General features: G+C 40.5%; 1 protein-coding gene across 5 annotated transcripts in view; it reads right to left on the reverse strand.

Annotated features, from left to right (window-relative positions):
* Window positions 1-13618, reverse strand: part of ZNF462 (zinc finger protein 462) — an 88642-nt gene that overhangs the window by 26761 nt on the left and 48263 nt on the right. For 2 of the 5 annotated variants that reach the window (XM_057376805.1, XM_057376806.1), the window contains exons 5-7: window positions 12645-12919; window positions 9460-9578; window positions 5142-5333 (exon numbers count right to left, since the gene is read on the reverse strand). In XM_057376805.1, coding sequence (XP_057232788.1) covers window positions 5142-5333; window positions 9460-9578; window positions 12645-12919 — 586 coding nt within the window. The remainder of the gene's footprint in view (window positions 1-5141; window positions 5334-9459; window positions 9579-12644; window positions 12920-13618) is intronic. The other 3 variants (XM_057376807.1, XM_057376809.1, XM_057376808.1) reach the window with 2 other exon arrangements.

Below are 13618 nucleotides of genomic sequence, written 5' to 3' on the forward strand. Positions count from 1 at the left end.
GGGAAGGGAAGGGAAGGGAAGGGAAGGGAAGGGAAGGGAAGGTTCTCAGGAACCTTTTGCCCTAATTGCAAAGTTAGAAAAATATCCCTTATCAAGAGTAACAGTGTGCATGAATAAAAATAAGCAAGGCAGCCACAAACCATAATATGGATTAAAAAAAAAMCCCAAACCAGCAACAAAAACAACAAAACCCGCAAATCAGGCTGGTATGTCTGACCATATGGAAAGCTTGCCCCTRTTCTGAAAGGTCGAAGGCAGAAGCATGACTCCCTGGCATCATTTTAGAGCATTTTGTTGAAATGGTGCCTTTCTGCCTCTTATTCTGGAAGCACATAGAATTTCTTTGGCAAACCTAGCAAAGACCCTCTGCAACCTTCAGGAGCTCATCTGTGGGGCAGCACAGAAGAAGACACACATCCTGATCATGCACTATGTACTCTGAAGTGTGCAGAAATGGGAAGGGATTTACAATTCTGAAACAACAGTCCAAAAAACAAGACTTAGTCAAGCAGTTTTGTGCCCAGCCTAGCTCTGGCAAAGCAAGCAGATGTATTTATATTGCAGTCTCTAGATGAGGCAAAGTTATTTTCCACTGGCATAAGCTAAAGTTCAGGGGAAAAAAAAAACTGGAGCAGGGCACTGGATGTTTCACTTAGCAGTTTTCAATGCATTTGCTGCTGCAAGTAATTAAATTTAATGAAGATGTTGACATACCATGTACTAGGAGACTCAAAAGATCTTCTAGCTCTGACCTTACGTGTGTTTKGTGATGTGTGCTGGTATTAATGATAGATCCTGTTTGGTTTGCACCACAGTGAAAAGCATTATTGAGCTTTGAGGGCACATAAAAAGTGTGCTGCTTCCTGTAGATCAAGAACTGGTGACCAGTGAAAAGAAATGGTCTCATACAACAGCAGCACGACTGAGAAGACACTAGGAACCACCTCCAGGTTTGTTTAGCCTTGCACTCTACTGCTTTACTTYGACAATTCAGTATCCTTAAACAGTAAAATTTTTAAAAGCTATGATTTTGAATTACTGTACACCATCACAACACAAGGAAATTTATAAGGCTCCAAATCTGTCAGCCATATGAATAAAGAGCATTGCTTTGCTCTACCACGTTGTTAGGCCATAGGGGTTATTTTAAAAAAAGATAAAGGGCTACTCTGAAAATCAATCATGGTAGCCAGGGCAATTTAGGGCAGGTATTTCACAGGCTCTCAAGAAGCCTTTACTGTGGGTAAAGTCACAATGTGAAACTGTTTATCAGCCTGTTGAGTTCACTGAGCCTTACAGACTTCAAGCCATCAAAAAATGCATAAAACCCATTCTGGCCAGAGATTAATGTGAATTCAAGCTCTTATTCTCACAAAGACTGAAAGAACATGGAAGCAGATCTTGAGAGGAGACTCATTCAGTCCTCCCATTATCAGTTTGCAGTATTTCAATTTACAATTAACTTTTACTTTGTAAGTTCTCAAAACTGTTAAGCAATGTCTCAGCATAAATCGCAAATAAAGTAAATTCAAACAAACAAGCCAACCACACATGCAAATATATAGCAAATCCCAACCATTTCTTTCTTTAAAGGTAAAAAATAGCTGCAAACTATCTGGAGAGCGAAAGAACATCTTACCACAGTGGCAAACTCATCATGTCAACAAGAGCTGGACACTACAAACCATTCAGTGCCCCTATAGTATGAAAACCAGAAAAATAGCACTCATGGTCAATATTTTCTGGAGGTTATTTTGGTGTCTGTTTGCAATAAAAACACCCAAAAACCAAGTATCATCACCCCACACCCCCTAAAATAAACCTATTAAGTGTTTTACCTCTGGTTAGAAGAGGACACAATGAAAACAGGTTCTTTATATATCAAAATATTGCCCAACAGGCAAAGAGGGGTACAAAGCAAAAGGCAGGATCTTTGAATGATGTCTCTGTTAAAAAAAARTCTTCTCTGCTGATTTATTGAGACTGACACCATCACCTTCTCACCCTACTGCCCTGAGAGGAGCCAGCACACACTGCAATGTTTGTTACTCATTGGACTGATGAGGTTGTCATGCTTTCTAATGACAACTGTCACCAGGATTAAAGCTGGCAAGGATGGCTCCACCCAAAATGTTCAACACCTTCTCCTACTTCAGTCCCATGAGAAGTCTGCCAAGCAACCCAAAACATCTCTGGGATGTAAAGCTGGAATACTTCAGTTAAGTTTGCTGCTACTGACATGATTGGTAGCAACCCAGAGATCAAAACAAGCCCAGAACCCAAAGAGATGAGCCACAGAAACTTAAATGCACTCACTTCTTTTAATGACTAGATCAGTCTAAAGGAACAAAAGGAATGTTTTAAGAAAAAGGCCTGTCAGGGAACAATTTCTACACAGAAAAGAAGCATCACAGAGGTTYCACTGGGCTGCTGTCCCACAGCAGCTCTGTTCAGACATGCACTATGCTACTACAATTCAGTACCCTTCTCCCATTCCCACATTATTATGGAGCTCAACAACCACTAAGATGAGTTCTGTCCGCTCCCCAAATCTCCCCAAGTCATCCTGTTGTATTTCCTACCCATGATATTCATTCAGAAAGGAACAGCTCCTTTCTGCAACCACTTCAACTGCACAAGCCTGATGCACACACCACCTACCAACCCACAAAATGAGTTCCCTATCAATGGGATGCAACCCTTTGTCTGTCTTTCACCCCAGCCCTAACCCAGTGTTGCATCCCTGGTGAATAAACTTGGATCAGGGTTCATACTGGAGGTTATTTATACACACCTACAGACAAAATCCAGCTACACCACACCATGAGAGCTCTTCCTAATATTCCAGCCAGACATAATAGTGCCCTGCATTTCCTATTATTGGGACCACTATTTTATCTAGTCCTGCACACACCACCAGAAACTCACAGAGGATTTAACACACAAGATTTATTGCCTTCTAAAACCCAAAGAAACTATGTGATGCCGTAAGAGCAGCCATCATTAACCTGATCTGCAGCCAAGTGTATAATGTGAAAAAACTACTCAAAGCACTATATTCTTTCCTCGAGCAATGCAGAAAATGCTAACAYGATTATTGTAACACCTGTACTTGTCTGACCAGCTCCCCAGTGGGTGGCTTCTATTATTGTCAAAGTGACTTAACCATTAACCCCATTTAAAGATGATCTAGCTAATTGGGACAAATTTGGCCTTGGTCTCAGGCTGTAATACATATCCAGGTAACAATGTCAACCCAACAAAATGCTTTTGTTAACAGAGCCATCATTTTTTCCATTTTCAAGAAAAGTTCTTGAAGGCTGCAAAGTCATCCTCTACAGGATGTGCAGTTGAATTTTAACTCCACTAATCATGAGTTTGAGCTCCTGGAATAAGCAAAATAAAAAAATGTAACTGAACCATCCTCTCCAAAACTGAGTTTGTCCTATATCTCTCCACACACCACCGCTAACAAAAGACTGATAGCACACAGGAAAGGCTAGGACAGACACTGAAAGTTATTCCCCACTTCTTAAGTCAGTAATGGAAGATTTTATTTTAAAAGCAGCTAAGAAAAATAAATTAAGCAGTAGAACACATCTCAAGATGTACTCAGCTTGTTCGGTTAGTTTAAGCTAGCATTAGCAAAAAAACTTAGTTATTGCACTGTTCCAGATAACCCATTGACAAAAGATTGTCTGAAAGCAGCTGGTTAAAATCTTTTGTTAAGATTCTGATTCTGACCCAAAAAGTGACTTGTTAAATCACAAAAATATTTTGAATGTCTTTATTTTTTTTTTCTTCAGTGAAGTAATTCTATGTGAATTATTTATTTCTTTCAATTCCTTTCAGCCATTTCCTGAACTTCTCTCTTTGATGTCACTCTTTCTCATTTCACTTGGGTTTTTTTTCTGGTGAGAAAGAAAATGAAGATAGGAGACCCAAAATGCTACAAAATGATTACTGGTAATATTTATCTCCCATCCTCAGTTCACCAGCACCCCAACCAAAACAGCGAACAACAAAATTCTTGCTGTTTAGCAGCTAGAACCAGTCAAGCTTTAGGGAAAAAATGGTATTTTTCCCTTTAACACACCTTCCATTCATACCCCTTCTTGGAACATCTGCAAATATTCTCCTTCCATGTCAATGCAACTTATACAGGAATTAAGGGTTTGTTTTTGTTATCAAAGAAGTGCTCTTAATTCTTAACTGTCAAGGATTTCAAATGCCTCACAAAGCTACTACTTCAAAAGCCTCGAAGCTGTGACACCACACACCACCTCTTCTATTTCTCTGTTTAAGTGTCTCTCCCTCTGCTGCTTTCCAAGCATCTTCTACACACCCCTCCAGCACAAAGGAATTAAAAGCTCTCAGAAGAAGCATTGAAAAGAAAATAGTGAAAAGAAATAGGTTCTCCTTCCGGCAGCTGAGTATCTGAAGGTACTTTTGGTGTCCTCTGTAGGAAGGACAATACTTACTTTTACTACTATTACAGGCTCACATTTTAAGTTTAGCCATGTGGTTTCACTGAAGTGCCCTACTAGCAGCATCAGATATCAGGGAAAAAAATTCCTCCCAGTCAGGGTGGCACAGGTTGAAGCTGTGGCTACCCCTGGATCTGTGGAAGTGTCCAAAGCCAGGCTGGACGGGGCTTGGAGCATCCTGGGGTAGTGAAAGGTGTCCCTGCCCATGGCAGAGGCATGAAATGAGATGGCCACCAAGGTCCCCTTCCARCCCAAACCACTCCATGATTCTGTCAATATAAAGGAAAACCAAGAGCATGGATTAAATCTGAAGATCTCTTTCCCACTGGCTGTCWACAGAGACCATGACTTTGAAAATCTCCTGCAGTGTAAACCTTTGCCAACAAAGCCAGCAGTGACACATTCCAAAGCCAACTGGTGTAGTGATGGAACAAATTAATGTCGTATGAACTGGTGAAGACTTAAAGCAGATCACTTCCTACAACACCACGGTTTACTCTTGGTTTTGATGCAACTTCTGGGTTTGTTTTTTTTTCCTTAATGATCAAATGAAGATGCTTTCGGTGCAAAGCTGCCTGCTGCGATTTCGCTTGCAATAAAAATTATTAAGCGGCACCTTAGACAATTAAATTATCGCTCTGAGGCACCTCTTACCATTAGAGTCCTCCACTTCTTCAGCAGCTGTGTGGTTCTTGGAGGTGTGGTGGGCGTGTGAGGCTGCAAGGTTGACAATGCGGGGTCTTGGTAGTGTCAGTGCTTTCCCATGCACTTTCAAGGAGTGCTCTTTCAGCTGGCTGATTGTCATGGTGGAAAATGAGCAGGAGGAACATTTGTAGGCATGTTCACCTGGGTGAGCGAAATACAGGCAAGTCATCAGCTCACAAAAGAAACAAAATGGGGCCCTCATACTTCTCCTACTGAACTTGGCCGTAAAACTCCCATGGACTCTTCAGCGAAAGACTGATCCCAAGGAAAACAAGCTATGCATGTCTCCTTGTTGGAGCAGTCTGGAGTCTGTGGGTGTAGACACCTGCTTTGGACCAAAGTATCACTTTCTGACAACTGCAGATCCTTGTACAGCGGCTGATGTMAAAAAAAAAAAAAACAAAAAAAACAAACCAGAGACCAGACTCTTAGCATGCCTGTGTTTCATGGTATGGGAAGAAAACAAGACTCTGGGATGAAAATGGAGTCACTTAACCACAGCACTTCCAAAATTTCTTTGGGAATACAGCAACTAGAGACGGTGAAGTAATTTGTTTTTGCATGCAGCACATCCAGCGTCATTATTAATGAAGCAAGAAGGACACTAAAAAACTCTTAACAAAGAGCCCTCTGCAAAAAAAAAAAAAAGAAAAAAGAAATAAGGAAAGTGTGGTGTAATTACTTATGGGAAAGGTCATAGTTTTCCTCATGAAGAACCTGCCATTAGGCAGCAGTAATCTTCACAGAAGTGGCAACCAAATCAAGTCTGGTGAACACAGCAATGCCAAGGGTGTATCTAGGAGGGTGTGTGAAAGCTTGTTATGAAAAAAGCACTAAAAGTGAAAGAACAGAAGCAATGCACAGTAGTGAATTTAAATTTCAAATACATTCCAAGCCACAGAGACAGCAAACAAGGGGAAACAAATCCTGATACAAGATTTGTTTTCTATGGAGGCAACTGGAACACAAAGTGAAACTGCCCCAACACAAACAATGTGATTTTATACACAGGTGCCAAGTTATTGTTTTGGAAGTGCCACTTCCATGTACAAGAGTAATGCAGGCCACATATGAGCTGTACATAAAGTGCCAAAACTAATACAGGAGTGAAATATTCATGAGTAGTAACAGAGGAACCAGGGTTCTGGTAATGAACGAAGCAGAAAATGTTTTCCACCTCCTGACAAATCCAACAAAGAAGGTTCTCAAGTAGCACTGTTTCCCACACCAGAAATAAGTAAACCAAAAGAGAGTATGAAAACACTCATGTTGCAGCCAGTCAGAGTAAGCACACCTGAAAGGATTAGCAACCATCCTCCACAAAACTCCCATCCCCAACTTCCAGAAAAACCATGCTAATCATCAGCACAAAATACAAACTCTTAGAATGTCCTTTTTTGGTAACATCTGAAAAAGAACTCAAGAGTCTGAAGTGGTGAAACAAAAATGTGTCCTGCATGTTTTRYTGTTTTGTTTYTTTCTTTCCAAATGACATTGCTCACCTGTGCATTGCAGGAGTTACGTATTTGCTTTTTACAAACAGAAATAGAACGTTTCTTGAGTAGCACGCASAAGTTGCTCAAAGGAACACAATAATTTAAAGACAAAAGATATTCCAAAGTTACAAGATATCAATGGGACACAGATATGGACCTTCATGGCTTTGTCAGTGTAAGAGATTCTCGGATGACAACGTGCACCAACTGCTAACTTAAAAGCACCACAAGACATTAAAGCAAATAAAGGATGATTACATACCAAGCAGCCTGGACACACTAATAAATATGCCCACTATTCATTCCAAATGGACATCAAAACATAAAAGGACATGTCTGATTGCATAGGAAATGCTACAGTCTGGCTCAAGTCTCCTGCACTTTTTTTGTCTGCTAGTTTTGTGTCTTACAAAGTGATCATAGATTAATACACAYACAAATAAATAAATAAATGCAAGCTTTTATGTAGTGAGTCTCAACACTTGATATGTATTCAAAGCGCTGTGTTACAGATTACACAGAAATTGAACGGAGGCCAAAGCTCTTATCTTACAGTCACCCATTTCTGCATTTCCAGAGTCACTGCTAATTAAGAAATGGTCAACAAGGATCGYTCAAAAGCACAAGCAGAGAAAAAAAAAAAGAAAAGAACAGGTGAAAAAGTTCAGATGCAAACAACAGAGAGCCCCAAACAACAGGAGAAACTGTAAACTGTTCCGCTCCATGCCAAAGGAGATGGCACACAGTGGATGAAAAACAAATGCCAGAAACACTGGTACCAGCTGTCACCCAAGAACGGATTTTGTAGTTCACTGAATTTTGATCCATCCCCAGAAAATGAGGGAGAGAGGCAGACTGAGTAAAATACTTCAGGATTTTATGAACTTTTAAAGAACTCCAGGAGACTTTGGGAAAAATTCAGGGGAACTGAAGTTTTAAATTCTAAACAAACCAATAATGAAACGATTGACAATTGACAAAAAAATGGTAATGTAAGAGAGGTTCAGAGAACCACTGAGTTATTGAAAAACTGAGGAATCTGAGGAAGTCAGACATGGTTGTTCAGTAATACACATTTCTGAACGGCTGACTCGAAACACACCAATGCAAAGCTCTGACTGAAAAACATACAAGCAACTTTTCTGTGACGTGACCATTCACTTGGTAGAAATGGGACTGAGGCAGAAACGTTATCATAAGCTTTTGGAAACCCCATTACCCCAACTCATTGTGCAAGCACTATCTAGGCAACCATGAAATTGTGTTCTTGTACAATGCAAAACATGGCCCTTCAAGGGGTGTCCGTCCACTAAACCAAGCTCAGAAGCATGAATTCCTAATAAATAAATCAGTGAATTACATGAAGAGAAGTGTGAAGTAAATATTAGCTGCACAGTTACTTTGGGTCTAAAAAATCTGGCAGGTTCAAGCAAGTGTAATAGCATAAAGAAAACATTATTTTATGGTTGGTGAAAATAAAGAACCATGGATCCTCCATACAGGATGTGGGATTCCGTGAACTGGAACTGCTGCAAACATTAGTATTTCCTAAAAGGGACAGAATGCCATGGTCCCAAACGCAACTGGAAGGTGGCAAAAGTTAAGCTAGTCTGTTTCATGCATCCAAATAGAGAAACTGGCACAAACTCTGGAAAATCACCCAAAAAATAYAGGAAACAAAGTACACAAGACCATCAATCCCTCCTATATTTTTGTAGATGAAAAATGCCTTTGGATYAATGGCAACAATTTTTTTTTCTTTTTTAATCAGCAGATAGCTACAAATTTCTTATGCCTTTTCTGTGCATTTTTCCACTTTCCTCTTCCACCCCAACCAGAATATATGACTTTGAGTAAGCAAGTAATAGAAAAAGGAACATACTCTACATAGCTCTTYTTGTCAGAAATACCTATTCAAGAAGCTTCTACTCATAAGCTTTTAACAACTGGGCTGGTTTTCAGGTTTTCACACTGGTAACTATTCTACTATTTTACATCAGGGTGCATGTTTATATTGCAAACCAAAGGATAACTTTTCAGTGCAAGATGTATGAGGTGCCAAGAGTCTACAGCCAAGGAATAAAGATGAGGAAATTCTGAGTTTTATTTTTTAATAATCAAAGGTGGAACAATTTCAGGTGACCTACTCTGTGTGATGCATCACATTCCTAATTCCTGCTCCTCAGAAGCATGTCTGCTTGCCTTGCTTGTATGGATTCCGTACTGAACATACAGAGATTTGCAAGACAAATTTTCATGTTTGGTAACACAATTTTGACATTTTCAGGTCTGTTGCACACAGACCTGACTCCCAAAGCTTGCAGTGTTTGGTTTTAATATGAAAGCTAGTGTAAAACTCTACCAAAACCAAGGTGCAGCTCACAGTCTTTCTCCCAGAGTCACCTAAAGCACAAACATAAATTCAAAGAGCAAAGCTCACGGCCGATTTCGTTACGGCACTTATGGTACAAGCGATGAAACCCACTTGGAGAAAAGCAGAAACAAGGAAATAAATACCATTCATATAAAAGAGACGAAAAAAGTTCTTGAAGTAGTCATCACTGTTTTAAATTCTTGCCATCACCACTACCCAAATTCCCACTCATCCCAACAGGTTCTACAGGCTGGCCAGCCAGGACCATGGCCTTTGGAAAGATCTTACCCAGTTCTGGTGACAAAACACGTGGTTCAACCCCGCATCTGTGATGAGGCACAAGAACACACGGGCCATTTCAGCTGCTTYGCTGCAAGACTGAGAAGGGAAAACTTACCAGCGTGAGCCTTGAGGATATGGGTTTTCAGGCGGCTGTTGTAGGACGACTTGAAGGGGCACAGTTTGCAGCGGAAGGGCTTGTGGTGTCCGTGGTGGGTCTGCATGTGGCGGTCCAAGCTTGGGAAGAAACAGAAAAGGGAGACAGGAAGAGAGTCAATCATTTCAGCTGTTCTTTCRGGTGCAAAGCAAAGCACTAAACAGCAACAATTCAGCAAGGAAGAATCCTTTCTTATACTGTCTCTTCAGTGAATTCAACAGGTCTGCTTACACAAAAAAATCAAATCTARTTTGAAGGAAAGGAGCAGAACTGACACCAATTCTGTTTGTACAGAGAGCAAGCCATCTAAATAAACTTATGGGGCAAGATAAGAATAAATTAAATTATGTATGATCCAGACTTAAAAGATCAGTTGAAGAAACATGGAACAAGAAAGAAATTATTTTCTTTTTAAGTAATCGTTACACAAGTTTTCTCCTGGCAAACATTTTTGTGAAAATACGTCCCCTCTTGTCCAGTTGATCGAGGGTGAAAAAAAAAACCAACAACCAAAAACATGCATTTTTTTGTTGACCAGCTTTACTGGGGAAGCCTTCTTTTGGTTGCAGCAGCAAAAGCAGATTAGAGATTCTGCTCTGGGGAGGGTGCCAGCAGGCTACAGTTGATGAGTTCCAGGATTAAAAGGCAGCAGTTTCACAAGCAGCAGTGTAGGAGATTCTACATGAAGCTCAGCAGAAGAAGGGGTGGCAAAAACCAGCCTCTGCTTTCTTCAGGGAAAGTGGAAGTATCAACAGCCTGAACCACTGTGAAGTGATCAAAACCTCCTCTCTGCACAATCTGGCATAACAGCTCAGTAAAGTTTGGAGGAGAAAAAATGGGATGTTTCCCACATTTTCTAACAGAAGATCAAATTCATTCTAACCGAGTAAATACTGCAGAGCTCTGCAGTTTCCTACACTGTGGCTGACAGACACGAATTTAGTCTCTGAGTGGCAGGCAGGTAGTCTGAGCCCAAGCTGTAACCATTTCTACCTTTGGACACATTTATGCTTTGTGATCTGCTCTTAGTCTGAGTCACCTCACGCATGGTGAGGGAACAAAATGGGGCAGAGACGCTGCAGGAGCTGCAACTTGCCAAAACTGCCCTTCACCCCCCACCTTAAAACTCTGGAKGTATTTCAGCCGTAGTTCTTTTTATTTGTCCTAAATTATCCTGCTCTTTTACAGAGTATCAACATGTAGCTCAAATAGCAGTTGTTCCAGCCCTGTCACACTGCACAGGATTTCACGTGATCTTTAGTCCCACACTGACAAGGGCTTGAGCCAGAAAATCCCTGTTTACCACAGCTAACACTGAAGCCTGTGTATTCAAACATCTGATAACGGAAAAAAGAAAAAAAGTAGAAAATGAACTTATATCTCCTCTCAGGGTCAGTTCATACAAATAAAACTTTACAGAAATCCAGGATGGAATTTGTGGCAAGATAAAATACACAGGTTTTCCAGAGAAATGGGGGAAAAGTCTCCTAAATGAGGAAGGCTTTGAGCACTTGCAATGAATACTTCATAGACCAAAACTTGTTTTAAATAGCCCCCAGGGAATGAGATTACTTAACAATTAAAGCAGACTGCCAAAGAGSTATGTAATACATATTAAGCTATTATAAATATATACCTTAAGGTATTCGACATGGCAGTAATTAAAACTATATTCAYAACCACATACTTTGCCAGCTGCACTCTTCCAAAATGAGGTTTTAAAATTTCGGTCAGATCTGGGAGAATAGTGGGCTGTTTAAACATTTGGTTTGGTTTCTTCCACAGCCTTAATCTCTCAAGAGAATAATTGCATCAGAAACAAAAATAAAAGAAGAAGCAAACAACTCAATCAACAGAGACCACACCTATTATAAAGTTAGGTGATGCTTTTTGAGTTCTTCCCTGCCATCCACCASCGTCTGATTTACCCACCCTGCAGCTCCTGGGACATGACTTATCCTCAGTAAGAAACAGAGTGACTAGGCACCAAACTCAACAAAAGTCTGATTGTTGAAGCAAGTTTACTTGGTAAACAGCAAGTCCTGCAGGCCAAGTGATGCAGGGGCTCCCCTCACTGTCAGCCTTGCCAAAGCAGGGTGGGATACACCCTGAAGTGCACATCCTTCCCCCAAATCCCTTTCCTACCCTTGGCTGCTCTATCCCATGGACCTTCACAACTGTGGCATCAATTGGCAGTGCTGTGACACCAGCAGAAACCTTGCCTTTTAACATAAGGAACTAATAAACATGTTTTCTTCCACATGCATTTGATTGCAAARTGGTGACACCACCACCAAATTTAAGAGTGCTATGAATGTGTACATCACACGAGCACCTGGACCTGTCTTCCTCTGTTAAAACCGTGAGTAAGAAGCTCRCTCCCCAGAAATTAGAGAAAACGAAGGCCTGTGAATCAGGTCCAGGATGCCAGTGGAAAATAAATCACAAACTCCATTTTTGGAGGACATATGTATTTTTATGATCAAGGTAATTTTAAAAACTAACTAAGAYATCAGGGAAACAAATCATAAGAAATGTGACTATTAATGATGACCATGTATCAGACAAGGAAGCAGGATGAGGGATTCACTCATAGACYACACTGGTATGAATTTGAAATATTTGTAGACTGACATTGCATGCCATAAATAAGGAAAGAACCGCCTGATTTAAGGTAAATTTACAACACTTTTTTAACATTAGAAATGAAAACTCGACAACCAAAGAAATAGTTGCAGTAATTACAAACAAAATACTTTTATGCAGCAGAAGTTACTTAAATATGGAAGAGTTACAGAAAAATACTTTCCTCTTGTTGGCTTGTTGAGTTTCATGCATTTAACAAGGGTGCATAAGTGGTGGGCTGCGCTGTTTGCCTACCRAAATAATTCTTATTCTTTGGCCTGCATGCTTCTCCCTCACATGCAAAAGGAAGGCTAACATGAACTCAAGAAGACAAAAAGGTGCAATATTYTACCAACAGCCAATCACAACAGCCAAAGATTTTGCAGTGTGGGAAATAATGTAAATGCCACGAGGTAAGCACAGCTCAACATCAAGCTCAGCGAGCTCTTCCTCAGTGCCACAAAACAGTAGTGCCAGCCTGGTGAWTCTTTAGGAAACAAAAAACAAAAGCCACAACTTACTTGTGCCTGAAAGCAGAGACAAAGGAGCAATACTGGCAGCTGTACTTGTCTTCCCGGGCAAACATGGCCAGAGCCAAGTGACTCCTCTCGTGGGATCGCAGACCCTGCATAGACATCAAAACCCGGTCACACTGGCTGCAGTGGTAGCCCCCAGGCCTGGCTTCATCTTCCAGGGATGCTCCATATTCAGCTTCTGTAAATTCCACAATGCCAGGGTCTTTGGCTCCCTCAAAACCCTCCATCAAAGTTGTGTTTGAAGGATCTTCAGCTTCCTGCTAAAAAACACATACCCCCCCAAAGCCATCAATTCTCTCTCCCTTCTGCCCCTCAGTCTTTCCCAGGTGTTCATCACAACGTCCAGGTTTSCCACTGAGTTATTTCTCTAAATATATCCCTACACAAACTCCACATCAATGGCTTTCTGAAAAAACAAAACAAAACAAAACAAACTATTCCTGGGAAGGAAAAACATAATTATATCTATTATACATACGCATGCATATGTAAAAAAAAAAAGTATCTCACTCCTTGATGCAGTTTGTGCCAGATCAAGCAAAAAGACAAGAAACCTATTTTTCCATGGTCTTGGTGGGAATTTTCTGAACTTGATCTGATAGTAATTAGTAAGTTACAGAGCAGTTCATTTTCATTTCTTTTGCTGTAGCTAACTGTAGCCACCCTGCAGAGCAATACAGTTGTCTAGTCCAAAGTAGATTTTGTGCATCAGTGTCAAACTCTCAAGAAAGAAGTTGGTACACTGAGACCCTCGAACCTTCTTTAAAAACATTGAGCAAACAGAAAAAGTCTTTTTTTAAACCCTCTTTCATAACTTTCTTTTCCCATTCCTAACCAGCACATGCATTTGTGCAGCTACTTAAATACCCTGTAAGAGGTATTTCCAGCATATTCTTTAGGCCATGGCTCTCAGCTTTTGTTCCCTGATGCAAGATTTCTATTTACTCAAAAGAAAGCAC

The sequence above is a fragment of the Malurus melanocephalus genome, unplaced genomic scaffold (genome assembly GCF_030028575.1).
Source record: "Malurus melanocephalus ecotype Western Australia unplaced genomic scaffold, MMel_1.1 scaffold_291, whole genome shotgun sequence".
Taxonomy (NCBI): Eukaryota; Metazoa; Chordata; class Aves; order Passeriformes; family Maluridae; genus Malurus; species Malurus melanocephalus.